The sequence below is a fragment of the Rhipicephalus microplus genome, chromosome 3 (assembly GCF_043290135.1).
Source record: "Rhipicephalus microplus isolate Deutch F79 chromosome 3, USDA_Rmic, whole genome shotgun sequence".
NCBI classification, from domain to species: domain Eukaryota; kingdom Metazoa; phylum Arthropoda; class Arachnida; order Ixodida; family Ixodidae; genus Rhipicephalus; species Rhipicephalus microplus.
Genome location: NC_134702.1, coordinates 111,745,922 through 111,768,312, shown reverse-complemented (window position 1 = coordinate 111,768,312; position 22,391 = coordinate 111,745,922). Strand labels below are relative to the sequence as shown.

Sequence of the window (22,391 nt, the reverse complement as noted above, 5' to 3'; positions counted from 1 at the left end):
AGAAGACTGCATGGAACACACTGAAGGTAGTGTCAATCCCATTGATTCTAATTCTTCGCGTATAATCACCCTTATTGTGTCTCGTAGGTTTGGATCTGCCGTAATACGGGCCGCGTCACTGTCCGGTTGTAGGCGCATAGACTCGAGTTCTTCGAGGCGCTGACAGGTTGTCGCAACGTCAGCAACAGTAGCTGGATTCTGGATTGCAAGGGCATTGAATGCGACGGGTGCAATCCCCTTAAGAAGCTGGCGTACCTTGTCTGACTCTGTCATTGAGGTTTAAACCCGGCGGCAAAGTGAAAGGACATCCTCGATGTAGGATGTATACGACTCGCCGATGTGCTGTTTCCGAGCCGCGAGAGCTTTCTTTGCGAGAGCCGAACGAACAGTCGGTGTGCCAAAGACATGCCGAAGCTGATCTTTGAAGGCGGACCAGTCGAGGATGTCGATGTAGTGGTTGAGGAACCACGTCTTTGCGACACCCGTGAGGTAGAATGACACGTAAGCGAGTTTGTAGGTGTTATCCCACCGGTTAGCAGCGCCGACACGTTCGAAATCGTCCAGCCATTCCTCCACATCTTCCCCGCGCATACCGGCGAAGGGATGGGGCTCACGCTGGGGGCTGTTAATGACGTGAAAAGGCGCGGCACGCGGTGGCGGAGTAGGAACGGCTGCAGCACCGACCTCTTCTTGGTGCGACATATTTCCGGACACCTGGACCAAGCGGCGACCTGAACGTAGCTCCAGGGGGTAGAGTGGTCGAGAGGTACTGGGATCGATACCCAGCACCTCCACCACGTATGAAGTCTTGGTTTGGAAGACCTTTATTAGGCCCGAGGAACCGGCAGCCGACAGCGGAGATGCACGAACCAAGATGATGATGATACGTGACAACGATGAGGACGCATAAGCAATACATGATAATGATGATAATGTACAGATGAAGAGGATTGGTATACTAAATGCCCACAATATCAGCATTACCTGATTTTAAGTCTATACTCACGTCTGCTCGCAGACATTCCAAGGCCTTGTTGTTCATAAGCCTTTTATATATTTATTAATCAAAGGCACGAATGATATAGAAGGATGCCTTAACTTCCCCTCCGCCAAATGTCCCAGAGAATGTCTTCATAACTATACGTTATGTTGTCATCTCTTTCAAGAAAAAATGGCCTTACTAGCTTAGCAAACACATCTTACTTGTATTCGATGATACTAGGTGAAAAAATACAAAGAAGAGCACTGATTATGCCAGATATTTGTGTTATTAGCAACTACACCATGGTCAAAAACCTTTTTCTAGGCTAACGGACTTATGAGTCGACTCACTCAGACTCGGATCGAGCAGTGAGTTTAAGTCTGAATGAGTCTGGGAAACTAAGGTATTGGCGAGCTTGTGTTCGAGTGAGATGTCCGCCTTGGCAGAACAGTAGCTACAGTGCTCGGCTTTTCACCCAATGACCACTGTTTAGATTCCGCTAGTGGTGGTCACATTTCGATGGAGCCGAATTGTAGAGGCTCATGTGCTGTGTGATGTCAGTGCAGGTCAGAGAGTGGTAAAGTGGTCAAAATTTTCGGAGCCCTCACCTACGGCTTGTCTCATAATCTTTTCTTGGTTTTGGAACGTCGAAGCCTAGCTATCTTTATTAGCCGGCTCGGTTGAAGAAAGTTCTTGTGAATGTGAGTCCAAATCGTCTAGCTCAGGCAAAAGTTTGTTGAGTTGGATTTCCAGTGAGCCTGAGCACAAAAAGTATTTGTTTAGTGAGTCTAAGTGAGCTCCACAAGTTTGGTTGATCCATGGTCGGTATACCGTCATAAGTAGTCTCCTTCTTGCTCTAAAAAGACATGTCTGCAAACACGGCAACAAGAAGGTGAGGTCATGATACTACAAACTAATACAAGGAACTGATGATCACCAAACGTGCAAAATAAGCAAGGCACCAAGTCTTGTCTGTGCATGACCACACAATGTGCGAATATATCAATCAGGCAAGTGTGGGGGTCTGCATGAAACAAACTTTTAAGGCATTTGATTTCATCTTCACAGACATGCTGGATCTTACGTCCTAAAACCACGATATAATCATGATGGACGTCGTAGTGTATGGTTGCGGAAATTTTGAGTATCTGATGTTCCCTAATGTGCACTGACTTTGCACAGTACATGGGCTTCTTCAATATCAACTCCATCAAAATGCGACCGTGTCGAATGGCATCGCACCTGTGACCTTCGAGTAAGCAGTCAAGCACACTAGCCACTCTTCCACAGAGGACAATAGATTTATTCACCCATCCAGTTAATTTATATTTGGCGCACGCATGAGCTACCACTATTATTAAGCCATGTCTCCATTGTCAGACGTATTTCTTCATTCTTATGTCGGTTCAGAATGCGCATTCATCTGCTATCGACGAGCAGTTACAAACTCCAAAATGTAAAAAAAAGATTTGATTGTAAGCCTTAAGTTCTCTAACTTCTCTGCCCAGTAAACGCTGGTTTGTGTGCATCTGATATCATCATCTTAGAAGCAGCTACAGCTGAAAGATATCTTAAATATTGCACTTCTATGGCAATCGGTAAATTCAGTGGTATGCATTTCAAAACGCACCGGCACCACCCTGTGTTTTAATATGAATAGGTATAAAGCTTCATAATGTCGTTAATTTGAGTCTATTCGATGCACAGCCGAAGCAACAGTTAACGTTGGCAAAAGGTGGCAATATAAATTGCGCTTTTGCTTAAGGATGCAGCACTGTACGCAATTCGATGCATAGTAAGACATGCACCTAGATCTTTTAAATCTGATCTCGCGTGACTCAACAAAATGCCTGTTCAGAAGTTTATGACAGATACCGAATCAGTTTTTGTGCTCTGAGATCCTCAAACGAGAAGTAAGCGTTGAGATCACAGAAAGTTTACGTAGGTTTCCGGGTGTTTGTTGAGATAGCGCCCGCGAAAACACTCTTTGTGTGATAACCCCCCCCCCCCTCACTGGGTCTTTCGGAGTCTCTTCAAGCCTCTTACGAAAGACGGATGAAGTGTCTCCTCACTGCTCGAGGACGCGACCCGATGCTGAAAGCACCCTCGGTGTAACGGATATAAAAGACCTGTGTCATTTCCACTATAACCGCGTTCGTAGTCTGCTCTCGCCAGCATTTACATGCGAGTAGTACCCACGATGCGTGGTGAGCTGTTATCAATACGTTAATTTCATACGAAAAATGATAGCGACGGCAATGGTGTCCAGTGATGTGGAAAACACGAAGCATAAGTGAATACATTCCTTATCACCACAGCATTTTGCAGTAAATCCTACAAACCATTGAAAAATTCTTTCGCAGAACGCTGTTACATATGTTTAAAAGTATCAATGGAACTTTCAAGTGCTCATGTAGTGAAACATTCCATGAATATATTACAAAGTAGTATTGTGCACCCTTGAGTTGTGCAGTAATATTAACGTTAAGTTTAATGCGTCCCAATTTAAGTGTGCGCATCGGTAACGTGTTTCAAGTAAGAAAGCCAAAATCTTTTAAATGCGAAGATTTCTTGCGAACTTCGGCGACTTCGAGAGTCTGTCTATATATCTATGTAGCCACCTATGCCATATAGCTTTACTGGCCGTTTCGATTTGGTATAGATACCAAAATTGGTATGATACAGCATGAGTTTACGACAAGTATAGGTGACTAGTCGTAAAAAGAAAATCATGATATTTAAGTCATAAAAACAATTCATGGTCTTGCTGCTCTTATGGTGGTTCAGTTCGCATAATATATTGAAAATTTCGAATGGTATGACATGACTGCATGGCGTGCATAAGTGACAGACTCTAACATAGAAATCATGACATGCATGTCATGTAAGTCATGACTCACGATACGCTCATGACACCCTCGGCCGTTTCGTTAGCTTCAACTATACCGAATTTGGTATTGCGTGACATGAATGAAAGACGATGGTACTTGGCTAATGCAAACACCATAATCATGAGATGCGTGTCTTGTAACAACATGACCACATGCCAATTTTATGATGCGCTCAAGGCCATTTCGCTAGCTTCGCATAAAAAAGTTTGGTATTACGTGACGAAAACGGACGAGGAAGGTAAATGACACGTCCAAACATGATAATCATGACATGCGTGTCATGTACTAACATGACTACAAGCTATGCTCATTGTGCAGTCACGGTTGTTTCGCTAGCTTCACATATACCTAATTTTGTGTTATGGGACGTGAATGGTTGACGAATATACATGACTGGTGTAAACACGATAATCTTGACATCCGTGTCATGCAAGCAAATACAATATACACGTTTATGATGAGCTCGCGGCCGTTTCGCGAGCTTCGCATACACCAAATTCGGTATTATGGGACGGGAATCGTAGGCAAAGGTAAATAACACTTTCAAACATGATAATCAAGACATGCGTGTCATTGCACAGCATGACTTCATCTCACACTCATTATGCGTTCGAGGCCGTTTCGCTAGCTTCACATATACTATATTTTGTATTACGTGACGCAAATTGACGACAAAAGTGAATGACACGTCTTAACATGATAATTGTGACATACGTGTCATGTTAAACATGACTACATACTCCGCCTTTAGCGTGCTCGCGGCCGTTTCGCTAGTTGAACATATACCAAATTTGTTAATCTAGTGATAGAACAAAGAAGGTAAATGACACATCCAAACATAATTATCAAAATATGCGTGGCATTTATAGCATGACAACATGCTAAACTCATAGCGCACTCACGGCCCTTTTGCTAGCTCAACATATACCAATTTTGTATTACTTGACGTGAATAGACGACGAACGACGAATAGACGACACGTCCGAACATAAAAATAAGGACATGAAAGCCACGCACAGCACAATTTGCGTCCGCTTCAGAACGCTGTGCTGATTGTAATGGGACAATTCAACCTTCCTCATTTGTTCATCGGATATCATCAATTCCCACTCAACGTGGGGTCTGTCAACTGTTTTAAGTAAAAACCTTTTACCCATTGCTGTACTTGGTATTTAGTTTTTCAAGTAAGTCTGTTATATGCATACAAGTATAGCATCTGTTATGTCTGCCTGAACAGGGCAAGTTTGCTTGCCGACAATATAGGTGGGGAAGAAATGAAAGTACTTATGCAGTGGAATTCACCGAAGACCTCAGAGGAGGTGTGTTTATCATATATTTACGAGTAGTTTGATATGTTCGCTTTAATAAACTGTGTCGTATCACAAGCCACAAAGCAGTACTAAGCCGCTACGTCGCGCGTTAGTAGCCGAATAATTATGTATTGAAATAAGCATTAGTGTTACATTATATTTGCAAAAAATAGGCTTTGGATGTCAGGAGAACTTCATCCATTGTTTTCTGATGGCAGCTACACATATAAGTTCATGCAAACATAGGTCGGTAAACTCTCGCAAGGTCAACTCACTCGCGTTCACTCAGACCTGCATCCGGACATCAGTGAGAGTCCGAGCGAGTCAATATGTAATATTTTAGTAATTCCGAGCAAGAGTGACCCGCCTTAGAAAAAGTTTAGCGAGTCTGAGTCAAAGTTGTTTCAGTTGAGTGAAATATAAAGCATTGTGGGTCCGAAAGCGCAAATACGTGGATTAAGGGAGACTGAGTGAGCTCCACCTTTATTGCCGATCGACGCTGTTTGCTCGCCATACGCCTTACTGAAGGCCTATCTCAACGCACTACGGTTGATGCGCACTTAAATATTGATTATTCAGAAGCGTGAGGTGAGGGGAGGCGAGGGGGCCTATGAACTCACCCCACGATCTTTTTCACGGAGTGTTCTTGCTAAAAGTATTTTTTTGTGAATCATGCGTATTCAATGGAAGGATTGTTATTAGGTTTAAACTATAGATTACTGCTACTTGAATATACCAGACCAAAAGGCATAATGTTGATCACCTGTTACGTGATAAACTGTTGATAAGCAGCAGTGACACCAGCGTTTAGAAAAAGCTAATTTTAACCTAATCCACTCAGGAGTCGACTCATTCAAGCTCACTCAGAGTCAGATAAGGCCGTGAGTCCGAGTCTGAGAGAGCCTGACAAAGTATAATGCTTGTTAGAATGAGTAAGTCTGATTGAGAATAAGTTCGGTGAGTCTGAGTTTGAGTGAGCCCTGTCGAGGAAACTCTTGGTGAGTCTATGTACTAGTGAGCCCATAGTACAAAATATATGCCTTTAGTGAGTCTTAGTGAGCTCCAATTGAGTTGCCGACGTACGCGTGCAAGTATGTTGGCATTTTTGGCCCACTTGGACGTGCTTAGGCATACTGTGCATACTACTCAAAGCTTACGCTCGATTGTGGCTGTGGTGAGATAAATTGTGCCTCAACTTACTCTCCTACATGTAAACGAAACAGCAGCATAAATGTTTAATATTGTTAAATATTCCAGGTGTTACTGCAGGAAATTGAGTTATCCTCCAAAATTTCACTGTTGACGGTTCACGTTTGTACCATAACGGAGAATCAGGAATCAGAGCCTCACCAATTAGATAGCGGCTAAGACGATCAGCTCTATAGTGCCTTACCTCTTTTCAATCAAGCTACAGAGAATACCACGCTCTGGCAAATTCTGTAGCATCCATGAATATGTTCATTTTTTTTTCTACATGTGCTTGAAAACATTGTTGTAGTTGCCACTTCTATGAACAGTTTTCAAATGGTGATGATGAGCTATCAGCTTTGCTGGCACTCGCCCACAAAGGGGGATCGCCCAAGAGGCGGCAGGATTATCATGTGTGCTAAGTCAGGCATTCAGGTAGTCTTGTAGCCGTAAATAATTATAACAATAGACTAACAAGGTAATCTTTTTGTTGGTATTAAGTACGCAAACACGGCAGAGTAAACCTCCCTGTGGCTATAACCTAATGTAATCCCTCCTAAGCATAAAATTACTTCCACGTTTATTTTTAAACCTAGCTTCTCAAATGGTTCGACCAGGTATCTTTTCCTTTGATAAGAATATCGTTGACAAAATAAAAAGAAATTATCTATTGATTGATTCTGACTCCTTGCAAAAGAGACACAGGGGAGATGCTGTTAGTCCAGTTTTATGTAGGTAGTGATTCAGGTGCCGAATTCTGCATCGTAATTTGATGATTGTAATTACTAACTGCCGAGATATACACCACTGTTTGTTCCAGCAAAATCTAAATGTACAAAGTCTCTGACTTTATCCAATGATATATTTTTTATTTCCTTGTGCAAACAAGCATTCCTATATCTGAGTGCTGTTACATAGGCGAAATTAGGTAAAATAGGTAAGAGTGGTCCACTTAAAGATGCTTTGGCTAACGAGTCTGCCATCTCGTTTGGATAAATCAAACAGTGGTCAGGTATCCATAGCAAGTGAATGTTTTTCAGGTTTGCTTGTAATAAACTGCTTATAATACTCAATAAAGACAAATTCTTTGCTGTAGATAGTGCGGTGCATACTGGGAGAGAATCGGTAAGTATGACAAATATAAAATTTATGGTACACGGCGCATCTTTAAACTTCATTCTTCTTGCCAGAACTATACTTAGGTTACTTAAGAAGAGAACTAAAGAAAGAGGCTTCATTGAGTACTTACTCGAATCAGCACCACATAAAGTTTGCACCACTGAAATGAAAAAAAAAGTTTTGCGCTTAATTGTGCATACGTATTCGTCTTGATAGTTACGCCCAATGTCTCCTATAGCTGTTCAAATAGTGTATCACTCTCCTGAGCTAGAGTGCTTTGCGACAGAAAGTGAAATGTTTGGAGCGTATGTTAGAGTTACATTGAGTCTCCAAAATATTTGATTCGTATTTTTTTATAGCAGGACGCAGCCTGCTGTACCCGTAGACATAAAAATCGTGAAAATATTCCTAGTGATTATTGCTCGTGTGGTAAATGTTGCGCAAGACGCTTAATTGTTATATGAAAAAAACAAGAAATAACTTCTTGTGGGTAGGTTATCACGGAATATTGCTGCAGATAGTCTTCTCAAGCTGCGTTTGTGGTCATGTTGTACAAAATGCTCTTTGAATATACGACAATCCAGGAATTAGCTCCTTTGGGAGGAACGTAGGAACGCCACCGTTCCGTTTAGGGTCACTAGAGCTGTAGGGCTAACTCGTTACGTATACGAAGGTAGGCTTGAAGAAACAGTCTTCCTGCTGCAAATGTTCCACAGCTTTAAAAAGTCGTGCGCAAGCACGCCACAAGAATGTACCGCTTGTGTGTCACGTGACAACGCTTCACCTTGGTTTTCATTTTCAGGTACCCACAAGAGGCGCAGGGCAGCGTGCCTTGCGGAGAATAGCCGCGTGCGGAGAGGAAAGTTAACTGTGTATGGTAAAGTTGCTACGCAAGATGCTCACCATCGGTCGTAAAAAGAAAATTATCATCATCATGAACCAACACATGTTCTATTTACCCTCTTCTGCTTCTTTCCGAAAACACGTGTGCCAATTTGTGTGGTATGCACTGCATTACCTCCAAGAGTGGAGTTATTGCATAATCCCGTTGTTCCAGCTATACAATGAGAGAGAAGTACAAAAAGAGCAAATACAAAATTCTCTACAAAAATACTTCGCTGTAAAGTGAGATTTGAAACCACCTTGCACAATTCTAAATCGAGCGTCGTAACCACTCAGCTATCTAGTTTTTCTTCTTTCATGGTAATCAGAGGCATGACGCTTTGAATCCACTGAGAAGAGTGAAATACTATGTTCAAATGCTCGTAACACGGCTCAAAAGCGAACACATAGCAAAAACGAATAAACATTCACCTCTTTAGAGCAAATATATAAATGTAACAAAATTTTCTCAAGTTAGACTACAGTGGCGGTGAGGATAAGCACCTCACCAATATAGATATTCTAGCCTACACTTTATTCGCTCGTAGATACCTCTTAGGTTAGTGAACATCCAAAGAATGTGGGATACTGTGGAATTCATTGGGTTTGCGTTCATTTGTAAGCTGCCCACACTCCAGCAGAGTATGGTTTATGCTTGTATAGTGTAATAAAACAAACTTATTGGAAAAGGTAGTGAGGCTGGGTAGGAAAGAAATATGGAGGGGAGCATTAGCTTCAACTGAGACACAGATGTAATAGTAAACGTATAAAAAATCGAAATAGAAAAAAGAGAAGAGCAGTGAGAATAGTACGCAGCAACATGTTGGCCAGCTGCGAACATAAGACTTCACTGAGATACAAATCTGAAGTCATTTTAAGCCTAGCCACAGTCTTTCTTTCGGTTTCTCGTGCAATAAGCTTTATTAGATTAGTGCAAGGATAAAGTTTTTTTTTGATTAATAAACTGTAGTGTCCTTACAGCCCCTTTGAAGAGCGACTAGAAAAGTGCAACAAGTGTGGCACTTCACATTAACGTGAACAAAATTTTCAGGTATACATGCTTGTCCGGTGGTCTCAAAAAATTGTCCCAAAGCATTTATTCGATTCATCTTACCTTATATAACCTGCTGCCAGTATTTTCAAATTTCTTCAAAACTTGTAGCTCGATGCGAGCTTTCAAGATGTTTTCTTGATAATGCTGAATCACTTCAATATTCATCATCGTCATCATCTCGATTGTCATCATCATCATCATCAGCCCAGCTACGCCTACTACAGAACAAATGCCTCTTCCATGTTCTATCAATCAACCCACTCCTGTGCTTTCAGCTGACGAGCTATGCGTGCAAACGTCCTGATTTCGTCTTCCCGCCTAGTAATTTGCCTACTTCTCACGTGTTTGCCTCCACTTGGAGTCTTCTCACTTGTCCTAATACCAGCGCTTGTCCTGCCTACGCGCAACTTGGTCTAGCCACGCCCACTTTTTTCTAATTTCTACTATATCACATCTTTTACATTCATGCGTACCATGACCTACTATGCTGTCTTCCTGCCTCTCGTTGTTACACCTATCATTTAATTTACATCGCTCACTGCGTCGTCTTCAATTTAGGCGGAACCCTCTTTATACGCTCCCTAAGTAAGTACCGGTGAGATGCTGCTGTTCTATAACTTATTGTTAAGGTAGAGTGGTACACTACAATTTAAAATTGATTATGCTTGCCGAATGTGCTGTTTTCCATGCGTATCCATCTAGTTATTTCGCTCTCATGGTTCAACTTCGCAATTATTACCTGTCCTAAGTAGACGTATTCCTTTACAACTTGCTCCGCCGTGGTGGTCTAGTAGCTAAGGTACTCGGCTGCTGACCCGCAGGTCGCAGTATTGAATCCCGGCTGCAGCGACAGCATTTCCGAAGGAGGCGAAAGTGCTGTACACCCGTGTGCTCAAATTTGGGTGCACGTTGAAAAGCTTTGGAGCTTTGGAGTTAGAAAAACTAGCCACCCTGTTTACGAGGTGTCTACTGACGGGAAGAGTACCAGAGTCTTGGAAGAACGCTAACATCATCTTAATACATAGGAAAGGAGATGACAAGGACTTGAAGAATTACAGGCTGATTAGCTTGCTCTCTGTAATATACAAGCTATTTACAAATGTAATTGCTAACAGAGTAAAGAAAACATTAGAATTCAATCAGCCAAAAGAACAAGCAGGATTTTGAACAGGCTACTCAACAATCGACTCCATTCATACTATCAATCAGGTAATAAAGAAATGCTCAGAATATAACAAACCACTATATATAGCCTTCATAGCTTACGAGAAGGCGTTTTATTCAGTAGAAATATCAGCCGTCATGCAGACACTGCGGAATCAGGGCATCGATGAAGTATATTGTCACGATGAGTCACAAGTACTGGGGGATATATTGAACGACCGGGTAGCTAGCTCTAGGACGATGCGTCAGTCGTGGCTGGTTCTCGAGCCGAGAAGAGACACGCAAATCTTCTTTCTTTCCTCCAGATGGTAGAGCCGCTCTTGCAGTCGACCCATTACGTGTGGGTGGCATTATCCCCCCTTTCGAAAAGAAAAAAAAGTCCTAAAAGGGGAAAAGAAAAGTACATAGAACCACTACGATGTTACGACATAGGCACGTGGAAAAAAAGAAATTGGAAACTCGGATAAAGTAGAAATAGAAATTAACGAGCGTGCCAATATAAAAAAAATCAGTGGACGAAGAAGCAAGTTCATAAAAATAAATAAATAACACAAAGAACGCTGTACGGCAAGAAAAAAGTTATGAACAACGCGCAATAAATGGTTTCATGCGCAACACATGAACGACATCCGACCTCGGTCGTGTCCTACTCCGTGCCTGCGATGTTGAGTCCGGAACCACTTCGTAGGTCACGTCACTGACGCGACGTAACACTTTATAAGGGCCAAAGTACCGGCTCAGTAACTTTACACTAAGGCCACGGCGGCGGACGGGCGTCCACACCCAAACTTGGTTTCCGGGGTTGTAAAATACTTCACTGTGGCGGATGTTATAGCGTCATGCGTCTGCCTGCTGTTGCTGGCCGATGTGTAGTCGCGCGAGCTGCCGGGCTTCCTCAGCACGCTCTGCGCATTCATCGGCGTTAGTTGCCAACTCGTCTTCGTCTTGACACGGTAGCATAGAGTCCAGCATGATCTGCACTTCGCGGCCGTAGAGAAGCCGAAATGGCGTGAATCGCGTGGTCTCTTGCACGGCGGTATTATACGCGAAGGTCACGTAAGGTAAGATCCGGTCCCATGTTTTGTTCTGTACGTCCATGTACATTGAGATCATGTCTACGATGCTCTTATTCAGTCGCTCGGTAAGTCCGTTGGTTTGCGGGTGGTACGCAGTTGTCTTTCGGTGTCTGGTGTTGCTCAGTTTGAAAACCTCGTCCATAAGCTGCGCCGTGAATGCCGTCCCTTTGTTCGTTATTATACTGGAAGGAGCACCGTGTCGTAACACAATGTGGCGCATGAAAAATTGTGCTACCTCAGAAGCCGTGGCTCGTGGGATCGCCTGCGTCTCAGCGTAGCGTGTCAAATAGTCGGTCGCGACGATCACCCATTTGTTGCTGTCCGCAGATAGGGGGAATGGCCCGAGAATGTCCATGCCGACTTGGTCGAACGGCGTGCAGGGTGCTTCAATGGGCTGAAGCAAACCAGCTGGCTTAACAGATGGTTGCTTTCGGCGCTGACATTCCCGACAGCTCTTGACGTACTTCTTGACGCTTGCCGAAAGTCCTGACCAATAGTACCTCTCGCTCACTCTGGCGGGTGTCCGTGAGTAGCCCAGATGACCGGATGAGGGTTCGTCATGGCAAGCGAAGAGGACGTCGTCTCGCATGTCTCGAGGAACCACCAGGAGGTAGGTACGGTTGTTCGAACGAGCGTTCTTCTTGTACAGCACACCCTCTCGAAGGCAGAACGACGGCAACGAGCGGGATAAATGACGTGGTATGATTGTGCCCTGGCCCTCTAAATGATCGATGATCGGACGAATCTCTGCGTCATCCCGCTGCAGTTTACTCAAGTCTGATGAGCTAATGGCGCCCAGGAAGTCTTCGTCTTCCTCTGCTTCCTGACTGACGACATGAAGCGGTGCGCGTGACAGTGTGTCAGCGTCTTCATGCTTACGGCTGGACTTATGGACGATAGTGACGTCAAATTCCTGCAGCCGCAAGCTCCACCGTGCTAGCCGTCCTGAAGAGTCGCGCAGGCTTGCCAACTAGCAGAGGGCATGGTGGTCCGTCACTACCTTGAAGGGACGACCATAAAGGTACGGGCGAAATTTGGTGATTGCCCACACGACTGCGAGGCACTCTTTCTCCGTAGTAGAATAATTCGCCTCGGCACGGGATAGAGAGCGGCTGGCGTAGGCTATCACCCTTTCGATGTCGTTTTGACGCTGAACGAGCACTGCACCAAGCCCAACGTTACTAGCGTCAGTATGGACCTCCGTGTCAGCATCATCGTCGAAATGAGCGAGAACGGGTGCTGATTGCATGCGCTGTCGCAGTTCATCAAAAGCTGCTTGTTGCTCGTTTTCCCAGACAAACGGCGTGTCGTCCCTTGTGAGACGAGTCAGAGGTTCTGCTATCTGTGAAAAGCCATGAATGAACCGGTGATAGTAGGCGCACAAACTAAGGAAGCGCTGGACGGCTTTCTTATCGACAGGAGCTGGTAATTCGGCAACAGCGGCAAGCTTGTCTGGATCGGGCCGGACTCCTTCAGCGCTATATAAACATACTGGAAGTAATCTACAGGGGATCAACTGCTACCATACTGTTTCATAAAGAAAGCAACAGAATACCAACCAAGAAGGGTGTAAGGCATGGAGGACACAATCTCCCCAATGCTATTTAGCGCGCACTTACAGGGGGTTTTCAGAAGCCTAGAATGGCAACAGTTAGTGATAAGAGTTAATAGAGAGTACCTTAGTAACCTCCGCTTCGCCGATGACATTGAATTGCTGAGTAACTCAGGAGACGAATCGCAAATCATGATTACGGAGTTATACAAGGAGAGCAGAAAGGTGGGTCTTGAAATTAATCTGCAGAAAACGAAATAATGTACAACAATCTTGGAAAACAGCAGCGCTTCGAGATAGGTAATAGTGCACAGTGCACTTCAAGTTGTAGAAGACTACGTCGACTTAGGGCAGGTAATAACCTCAGAGCCAAACCACGAGATTGAAGTAGCTAGAAGAATAAGAATGGGATGCAGCACATTTGGCAAGCACTCTCAAATAATGACAGGTATTTTCCCACTATCCCTCAAAAGGAAGGTATATAACAGCTGTATCTTGCCAGTACTTAGCTACGGAGCAGAAAACTGGAGACTTACAAAGAGGGTTCAGCTTAAGTTGACGACGACGCAGCGAGTAATGGAAAGAAAAATGGTAAGTGTAACCTTAAGAGACAAGAGATCAGGGTGGATTAGGCAACAAACGGGGGTTAAGGATATCATAGCTGAAATCAAGAAGAGGAAATGGACATGAGCCGAGCATGTAGCGCGTAGACAGGATAACCGCTGGTCATTAAGGGTAACTGAGTGGATTCACAGAGAAGGCAAGCGGGTTAGGGGGAGACAGAAGGTTAGGTGGGCAGATGAGATTAAGAGGTTGCGGGTATAAATTGGCAACAGCAAGTACAGGACCGGGTTAACTGGCGGAACATCGGAAAGGCCTTTGTCCTGCAGTGGACGTAGTCAGGTCGATGGTGATGATGATGATGTTGAAGAACCTCAGGTGGTCAAAAATTTCCGCAGCCCTCCGCTACTGTGTCTTTCATGATCATATAGTGGTTTTGGATTGTTAAACCCCACATATCAATCAAAATCGTTCCACTTTGTCGCCCCCCGTATACTCAGATTTGGGTGCACGTTAAAGAACCCCAGGTGGTCAAAATTTCCGGAGCCCTCTACTACGGCGTCTCTCATAATCAAATGGTGGTTTTGGGACCTTAAACCCCACAAATCAATCAATCACTTTGTCGCCCCGCACCACAAAGCACTGTTCTCTCCCGAGGCTGTTACGCATTACTTTTTTATGCATGTTAATCATCAGACCAACACATCAGCTTTCCGTGTCCAATGCAATATCGGCGAGTTGTAATTTTTACGCTTAGTTACTCACCGATCCCCTGTCAACCGCGAATCGCAGGTCACTAGTCTACTATCCATTAACTCTCAACGCTAGCTCTTGCCACTGTAAGGCCCTGAAAATGTGCTGTAAACAAGCTATCATTTGCATTGGAGAGATCCTGTCTACCCTCTTTGCGCGATTCGGGTCACTATTCTATCTCTTTTTTCCTGAAGGACTATAGTGCTTGCAGATTCAGAGTACATTTCTTGCAGTATAATTATACAGCCTTCGATGATGCACTGTTTCCTGCGTGCCTGCACGATGCTCATATGTCAATTGAATCATATTGTCTTCTCGTAATCTATGAAGACCATAAATAAGGTTTGATTGCATTTTGCGCAGTTACGTATAACCTGATTATTACTATGGTAAAAGTATTTTGTTGAGTAACGTCCATGAAGTTCTACTTTGTCTTTTGGATCACTGAACTTTATTGTAATTACATACTGTTAGCTGCTATTTCCGTAAATAGCTTGTAGGCAACGGACAGTAAGCTAATCTGCCTATAACTTTTCAAATAGCTGACCTGCGCTCCTATATTAATAAGATTACGTTGGCATTTTTCCAAAATTCAGGTACTCTCTCAGTCAAGAGACACTTTGTGTAAAAAGTGGCAATTCTTTATAACACAACCTCTTCATCATCTCTCAATAGGTTTATTGTTAACCTTATCCTTACCAACGGCTTCACCTGTTTGCATTCATTCTACGATTTTGGTTATTTCTCTATCGTTACTGGTAAGATGTCGATTTCCTCTGTGTTATCGCTAATTCTTATATCAGCCTGCGTGACTCGGGGAATGTACAGATCTGTGTAGAACGCCTCTGCTGCCTCAACTATCCTATCTAATTTGCTTGTGGTCTTTCATTTTTGTCTCGTAATGCAGACATCTAATTTTCGCTCATGCACCTTTGTCTTCACGGTTTTTAGGCTTCTCCACTCCTTGCAGCATGATTGATTCTTTCCGTGTTATACCTTCTAATGCCGGCTCTCTTACGTCTATTGATTAACTTTGACAGCTCCGCCAGCTCTTTTTTTCCTAATGCAGTGGAGACTTCTATGGTTTGACGTCTCGTAATCAGGTTTTTCGTCGTCTGCGATAGCTTGCCAATGTTCTCTTTATTGACTGTAGCCCCGACTTTCATTGCACACTCCTAATATTACTAGTCACATTATTGTTCTTTGCGTCAGTGCTAACGTCGGTTTCTTCAGTTAGAGTCGCCAACATTTGAAGGCGGAACTGAATATTTGTACTTTACCTCAGAATATACGCTTCAGGACTATCCGGCAATATGTATTTATTGAAAATTCAAAGGTAACGTTAATGTCATGACAAGTTCTAATTTCCGAAAGGTAACTGAGATTACTTCGTTTCGCATTGCAGTAACGTGTAATTATAACAGTGCCCAAGATTACGAAGGAAGAGGGAACGAGCTTTCTTTCTTATATATGAGAACGTGTTCAACACTGCCTCGCGGCCAACTCAAGTGGTGGACGAACAAACGCTCCCTTATAGCTTATACATCGGTGAGATGTTCTTAAGATGTTGGCCTACTAGCAACGCGCCGAACATACGCAGAAGGCTTTCTCATTTTTTCTTGTCGTTACTTGACATTGTGCTGCAGGAAGCACCTGAATACGTCACCGCTAAGGCAGCACTCCCCGACACCCTAGTGACCAAGGTGATAACTCGGTTGAACTACTCTCGGGAGCCCTTGCGGCAGCTGCTACCGATGGCCCACCCTGACATGCCGGTGGCAAAAGGCAAACCGCCACGACTCCAACCGGAAAACGGCCTAGACAAACGCGAACGTTGGTTACAGCGTTGCTGCGGACTGGCAGTGCCTGGCAGGAAGCACGACTGTGCTCAATGGGTCAGGGTGGCCCAAAATACGGTGACAAAAAAACGCGAGCAAATATTCTTTCCTGCTGTCATCCTCTGGCTTCTGAACGTTGCGTCAAGGTGAGCCACTGTCGCCCACTCTGTCTTTCGGTGAGACGCACGCAGGACTTCCTTTCTCCTGCGTTATCTAAGATGTCTTAACTGCACATGTGAGCAATTCTCTACATTTTGGCTCCTGCAGAGCTCGCTGCCCTATAGTCGAACGCTTTTACTTCATGCTCCCACATCAAATGACAATAGAGTTTCGTAGCATGGTACTATCTCTTTATTTCTACCTTGTTTTGTTGAGCCTATCTTCTTTAATTCATATTGAATTTGGTGTCATCGCACTGATATCAGGAGATGGCAGAGATACACCATTGGTGCATATATAATCTGCACAACACTGCACACGCTAATGCAGCGCAAAAGACGAAGCACGTAACTTGCATCGATACAACTCGAAAGACAAAAGATTTACCTGCATCTTTAGCCAGTCAAATCAGCCCTAGAGCATCGTGGTTACAAACTCTGTTTGTGGCCTCTGAAATCATCTCAAGAAACAATTTCAAAGCTTATTGTAGAGGCCAGGCTAAGCTGTTTTTTAAGTAGGGTCGATACTACCTACTGCCGATCTGCTGTAATGATGGCGGCGTAATTGTCACAATTTATCCGCTCTTGGGCGGTATCACCACCCCGACAAACAAAGAACGCAGGTGCAGAGCGAAGGAGTGTGACATGTACAAGGCTCATCATAAGGGCGTTTCACAAATGCGCTGGTGGCGTAGTCCGTTAAACAGCCGCTTCCAACCGCCGTGGACAGCGAGATTATGGGTTCGATTACAGTTTTCGAAATTCCGCTACTTTTTTGTTTGTTTTTTTGTATGTACTGCATTCTTGCACGTTTTAACGATGTAAGATACGTGGTGGAAATATGACAGCGAAGGCTTGGTGGACGCAGCCATAAAGAACTTCCATAGTATAATGGCTTCTAAACGTCTGCAAACACCGCAAAAATTTAAAGGAGTAGCGTGAAAGAGCGCGTTTCCTAGGAATTCCGGCATTAGCATCGATATCAGCGTCATTGGTTGTGAGCAATAAGTCATCTTGTGCATGAACGAAACTTAGAAAAACGTGCAAATGAAATACATAATAGCAAGTGGCCACATATTCACGGGGTGAAGAATGAAGAGTGGAGCGAAGCATCCGTCCTTCCATTCGTTCTTGCTTCCGTCCGTCTATGCGTCCGTCTGTGTGACTGTCCGTGCGTCCATCCGCCCAGCCGTTCGTGCATCTCTTCGTGCGTCTGCACGTGCATTCGTGTGTCCTTCCATGCGTTCGTCTATGCATCCGCCTCTACGTCCGTGTAAGCATCCATCCGTTCGTGCAGCCATCCGTGCGTCCGTCCATGCATCTGTCGGCGTGTCCGTTCGTCCATCTAGTCAACACTCCAAGTACCACCATCTCGCATCTTTTCATATTTATTCCGCATATAGAAGCGCCGCCATACAGCGGACATTCAAAGGACTAAAAGAGAGGTGGCACACGGACACTTTCTAACGGCTTGCGCTTCGTGTCTACTTCCCACCTTTAACTACCTAGAGTTCATGGTATATACTAGTTCACTGTTCTCATGGCACTGCGGCTCAACGCTTGCTAGAGAGAGAGAGAGAGAGAGAGAGAGAGAGAGAGAACTTTATTTGCGCATAACGCGGAGCATTCCCAATGGTCGGGCCCCTATTCCAGGGCTGCGCTGGCCCTAGCCATCATCTCTACTAGTTGGACCAGTGAGTGTTGATCAACAATGGCTAAGATGGACAGCAGTGTCTACCATTGTTCCACTCATTGTTCCACTGTGTTGTTCATTTTGTGGTGTTCTTCATTGCGATGCGTACACTCCCAGGTGATGTGAAACAGAGTTGGTGTGGCCCCACACCATGGACATATGTCTCTGTATGCTGTGGGGTAGAATACATGCAGCCTGTGTAAGTTCGTGTATGTGTTTGTTTGGATTCTGCATGATGCCACCGATTCCATTGCTGTGTGTTTGTTATGCGATGCTGGCTACAGTTTTCTATTGTCCCTGTAATACTGAAAATTGTACCAAAGTTAGGGTCTAGGGGGGTTGAATGCTCTATTGCAGTGTGCAAGGAAGCTCGGTGATTTATGAAGCCTCGCGACGCCTCATCCGCAAACTGGTTCCCGGTGGCACCCTCGTGACCTGGTGCCCCCATAATGGTTTTGGTGTATTCAATTGGAAAGTCTTTATCAGCTTTGATTAGAATTGATAGAACTTTCTAAAACCAAGGGGGTTACGCCCAGCGAGCATAACGTATTAACCCTTTTTTGTCAGATAGTGTTCAATGTGCATTCCCATGGCTGCTAATGGGCAATTCGATACTGGAGAACTGAGCTTTTGCTTCGTGTCTACCTCCCACCTTAAACCACGTCGAGTTCATGGTGTATACTAGTTGACTGTATTCATGGCACTGCGGCCCAACGCTCGCTAACTCTTTCTAAAACCAAGGAGGTTTACGCCCAGCGAGTATAGCGTAGCACCCTTTCTTGTCAGATAGTGCTCAATGTACATGCCAGTGGCTGCTAATGACGAATGAGAGACAGGAGAATTCAGTTTTTAGTTAACGCGCAAACTGAGAATTTTTTATTGTTCAAGAACACACAGGAAAAGCCTTCCAGTGGCACCAGCTTGCAGGTCAAAACGTAAGACAGGTTACGCATTACAATAAAAAACGAACGGTTGCCGCTTTAATGAGACTCGCTCTAAAATCTCTCGGTCTCAATGAAGATGAAACCCGGGTCAGGTACGCGGCAAGCTTGTGTTCTACCACACAGCCACGCGTCTGCTTGTGATCACAAGTATGATAATGCCTCATCTATGGCTCATAATTATAGAGATTGGCCAGCAACTGGTTATGAGAAGCTTTAGACCTTTGAATAATAAATAATTTATAGAAATGAAGGAATGAACGCACTTAAAAACAGAAAAAGTACAATAATTGTTTTTGTCATCTCAATCAGACAGTATAGTCTGAATTTTGAATTTATATTATGTAATATCGACCACGTATAAAATTTGTCTTCAATTTGCTTGTAAAGGTCATAATAATACATATACAGATATAAATTTTGAGGCGCATAATTTTGTTTTGCAAAGGTGATTGCAAGCGGCGCCGCACAAATTCTTGTGGCTGAAGCTCAGAGCTGAAGCACTAAACAGAAGCACATTTTCATTGGTGAAGGTTGGCCCTAGGTTAGTGAATTGGATTAAAATGAGTCGTTTTGTTTCCTATGTGTACTGGTGATATGAAAAAAAAACGAGGTTGATCGCCGTTTTTACGAATCGGTGTAACATGAAAGTGAGACCTGTTCTCGAAGAGGCAGTTGAGCATTCCTTGTGCATTGCTTCACCATAAGGCCGAAGGAATGAATGCTGCAGTAACGAATCACAAGTAACAAATTGAAGGGCCGCTCAGCGGCTTAGTGGTAAGCGTCGCCTGCTGAGGAGTGCGAGGTCGCTCGTTAGATGCTCCGCTACAGATTTTTTCCTTGGCGTTTTTTGTTCGCATTGTGTCAGTAAATATTTTACAACGTCATATCCGTGATTGAAATACGTTAAGGAATCGTGGTGGGCCCCAGCATAAAACACTTTTGTGTTAAAATAATGCTTTATCGATTCATTTCTGAACAACAGATACTTAAGGTCGATATCACTAGACGAGCCCCTGCGCGAAGATATAATCAATGAAGGAACATTATATTTTAGTCTAGTTGGCGTTACTTCGAGTTGCCTAGAATGATACCACTCGGTTTTGCTTGAAACATCAATTGCCTAACTTCTGTTCATGATGTTGCTAATTATATGGCATCTGTGCAGCATGAAAGTTTTCTACTTCTTAAGACACTAATACTGGCCACTACTGGAAAGAGGAAAAATATTGGTCCATGCAGTTCCACTCGAGATAATAAGTCCACCATTTTATTCAACTCTAACCCACAATGGGAACGTGCCCATGTTAATTTTAAGAGCTTCCGCTGTGGAGGAAGTAGTGTAAGGAACGTCTTCAAGGCATCTGATTCAGATGAAGTTGTAAGTGACGTACATACTGAGACAGAGTAATGATTAAAACAGTATGGGTGTTGAAGTTTATTTGTGTAGCGATAAAATATTTATGAATAGTTCAACTTCAAGAACGGGTGTGAAGTCTGGTAGTATTGGTGAAAACAACCAGCTTAGTGAACGAGAGTAAATATCTATATCCTGTCTTTTTGTAAATTACTTGAGCATTGGTGGCTACTACATATTTGTTTCCACGTGCGAAAAAAAAGTGTGCAACCAGATATTTAGGACTGTGTATGACTGGAAGTTAGCCCTATAGGGAACAATCTTGTCATATTTCATGGTGAGATTTGGATTTGACACATTTGTTGCTGGCACACACGAGTTTTTACGCTTATCCTATTTAGTAATCTGTGGTGTGCGAAAACGTAGCAAATGATAAAGAAACAAGGCATCTGTATTGTTGATAAATACATATCCTGATCGTTTCAAGCAATAACTGTAAACTTTAGATATGCATGCAGTGAAAATAACTTCCTCTGCTTCGAAAGGCAGTGAGCGTAAGTGTTATGCTTTACAAACACACGCATCCTGTATACAGGCTTCGTGTTACAACACAAAATACAGCAGTATTAAGGTGTGGTGCAAGCTTACACTACCTTTGGACGTCATAACATGTGATTGTCAAGATGACTTTATGATTTTAAGCCGGTAACCTCCTAGAGGAAGACACCCACTACTGCACGTATTTCTTTAAAGCCACGTAGTGGGTTTGTGCCAAGTCCGAAGAGATTTGACGCACTAAGTGTTTCAAATACGCTCAAAGGACAGATTACAGCTATCGCATCCAAATCCTAAAGATAAACTTGAGGCTCCCTAATTTTTATTCACGCTCATGGCACCGAAATTTCGGACAATCCCTAAGTGTGGGGCAGCGCCACGTACGGAAAAAAAATCAGAAAACAAACGACGGAAAATGAGGCGCTTCTTCAATTCCATAACATTGTTTTGTTTATTATTTTTTGCTGACCGCTCACTGTTATAAGAAATATTTACCCCAAAGAATGATGTGATATGCCCCCACCTGCTTAGGCCGGTTAGCAGGCCGATTAGGCTGACACACATACAGTGTTGTGCCAGTGTATCAATGAACACACTTGCAGTGCAATCGGCGACTTATAAACTGCTTGGTCACCCTCCACGACCCTGACAAATGTTATGTTTAGTCGTAGAAACGTAGCATGGAAACAGTAGGACCAAAATAAAGACAGTCAGAGAATGGGCTTTCCTTGGGGACAGAGATTTGTTGATGATACGGGTGGACTCGAAGCCTGGAAGCGTCCTCAATATCCTGCCTTTTATTTGGCATTTGGCTGCGTGCTTTGCAGCACTGTGGGTCCCCACTGATAGTGAATCGGCTGCAGTGCGGTCATTATAAGTTATGTAAGACATTATTAGTTATTTTGAGCTAATAAGGCATGTAGACTAATTCAACTTGTAAGTTCTTCTCTTGTAAACATGCCTGCAACCCTGTAGTTTAACGGCTTTGTATGAATATATCATAATAACAAAATGAACTCACCATACGCCACGGCTATTGCGGTAATGCAAGCCTTGAATGCCATAGCGCTAAATAAGTGAGATTTCACTTCCTACGACTAATAGTACCGATTGAGACGAAAATGCAGTATTTATATCCTTCCTACTACTAGGTTCATTTAAAAAACTCGATATTAGAAGGTCACCAAGGGGTAAAAAACTATACTGATCAAGTAGCGCATTTGTCCTTTAAATGTGTGTGCTTACTCTATCACGATTCCTTGGAATTATATATGACGTATTTTATTGACAATAAATCACTTGACATTCTTACGAAGG

The 22,391-nt window shown here is 43.6% G+C and overlaps 1 protein-coding gene across 2 annotated transcripts in view; it reads right to left on the bottom strand.

Moving 5' to 3' along the window:
* LOC142803292 (evasin P467-like) overlaps positions 1-22,189 on the bottom strand; it is a 115,604-nt gene extending 93,415 nt beyond the window's left edge. For both annotated transcript variants that reach the window (XM_075888420.1, XM_075888421.1), the window contains exons 1-2: positions 22,096-22,189; positions 7,621-7,650 (exon numbers count right to left, since the gene is read on the bottom strand). In XM_075888420.1, coding sequence (XP_075744535.1) covers positions 7,621-7,650; positions 22,096-22,138 — 73 coding nt within the window. In that variant the 5' untranslated portion in view covers positions 22,139-22,189. The remainder of the gene's footprint in view (positions 1-7,620; positions 7,651-22,095) is intronic.
* Positions 22,190-22,391: the final 202 nt, after the last annotated feature.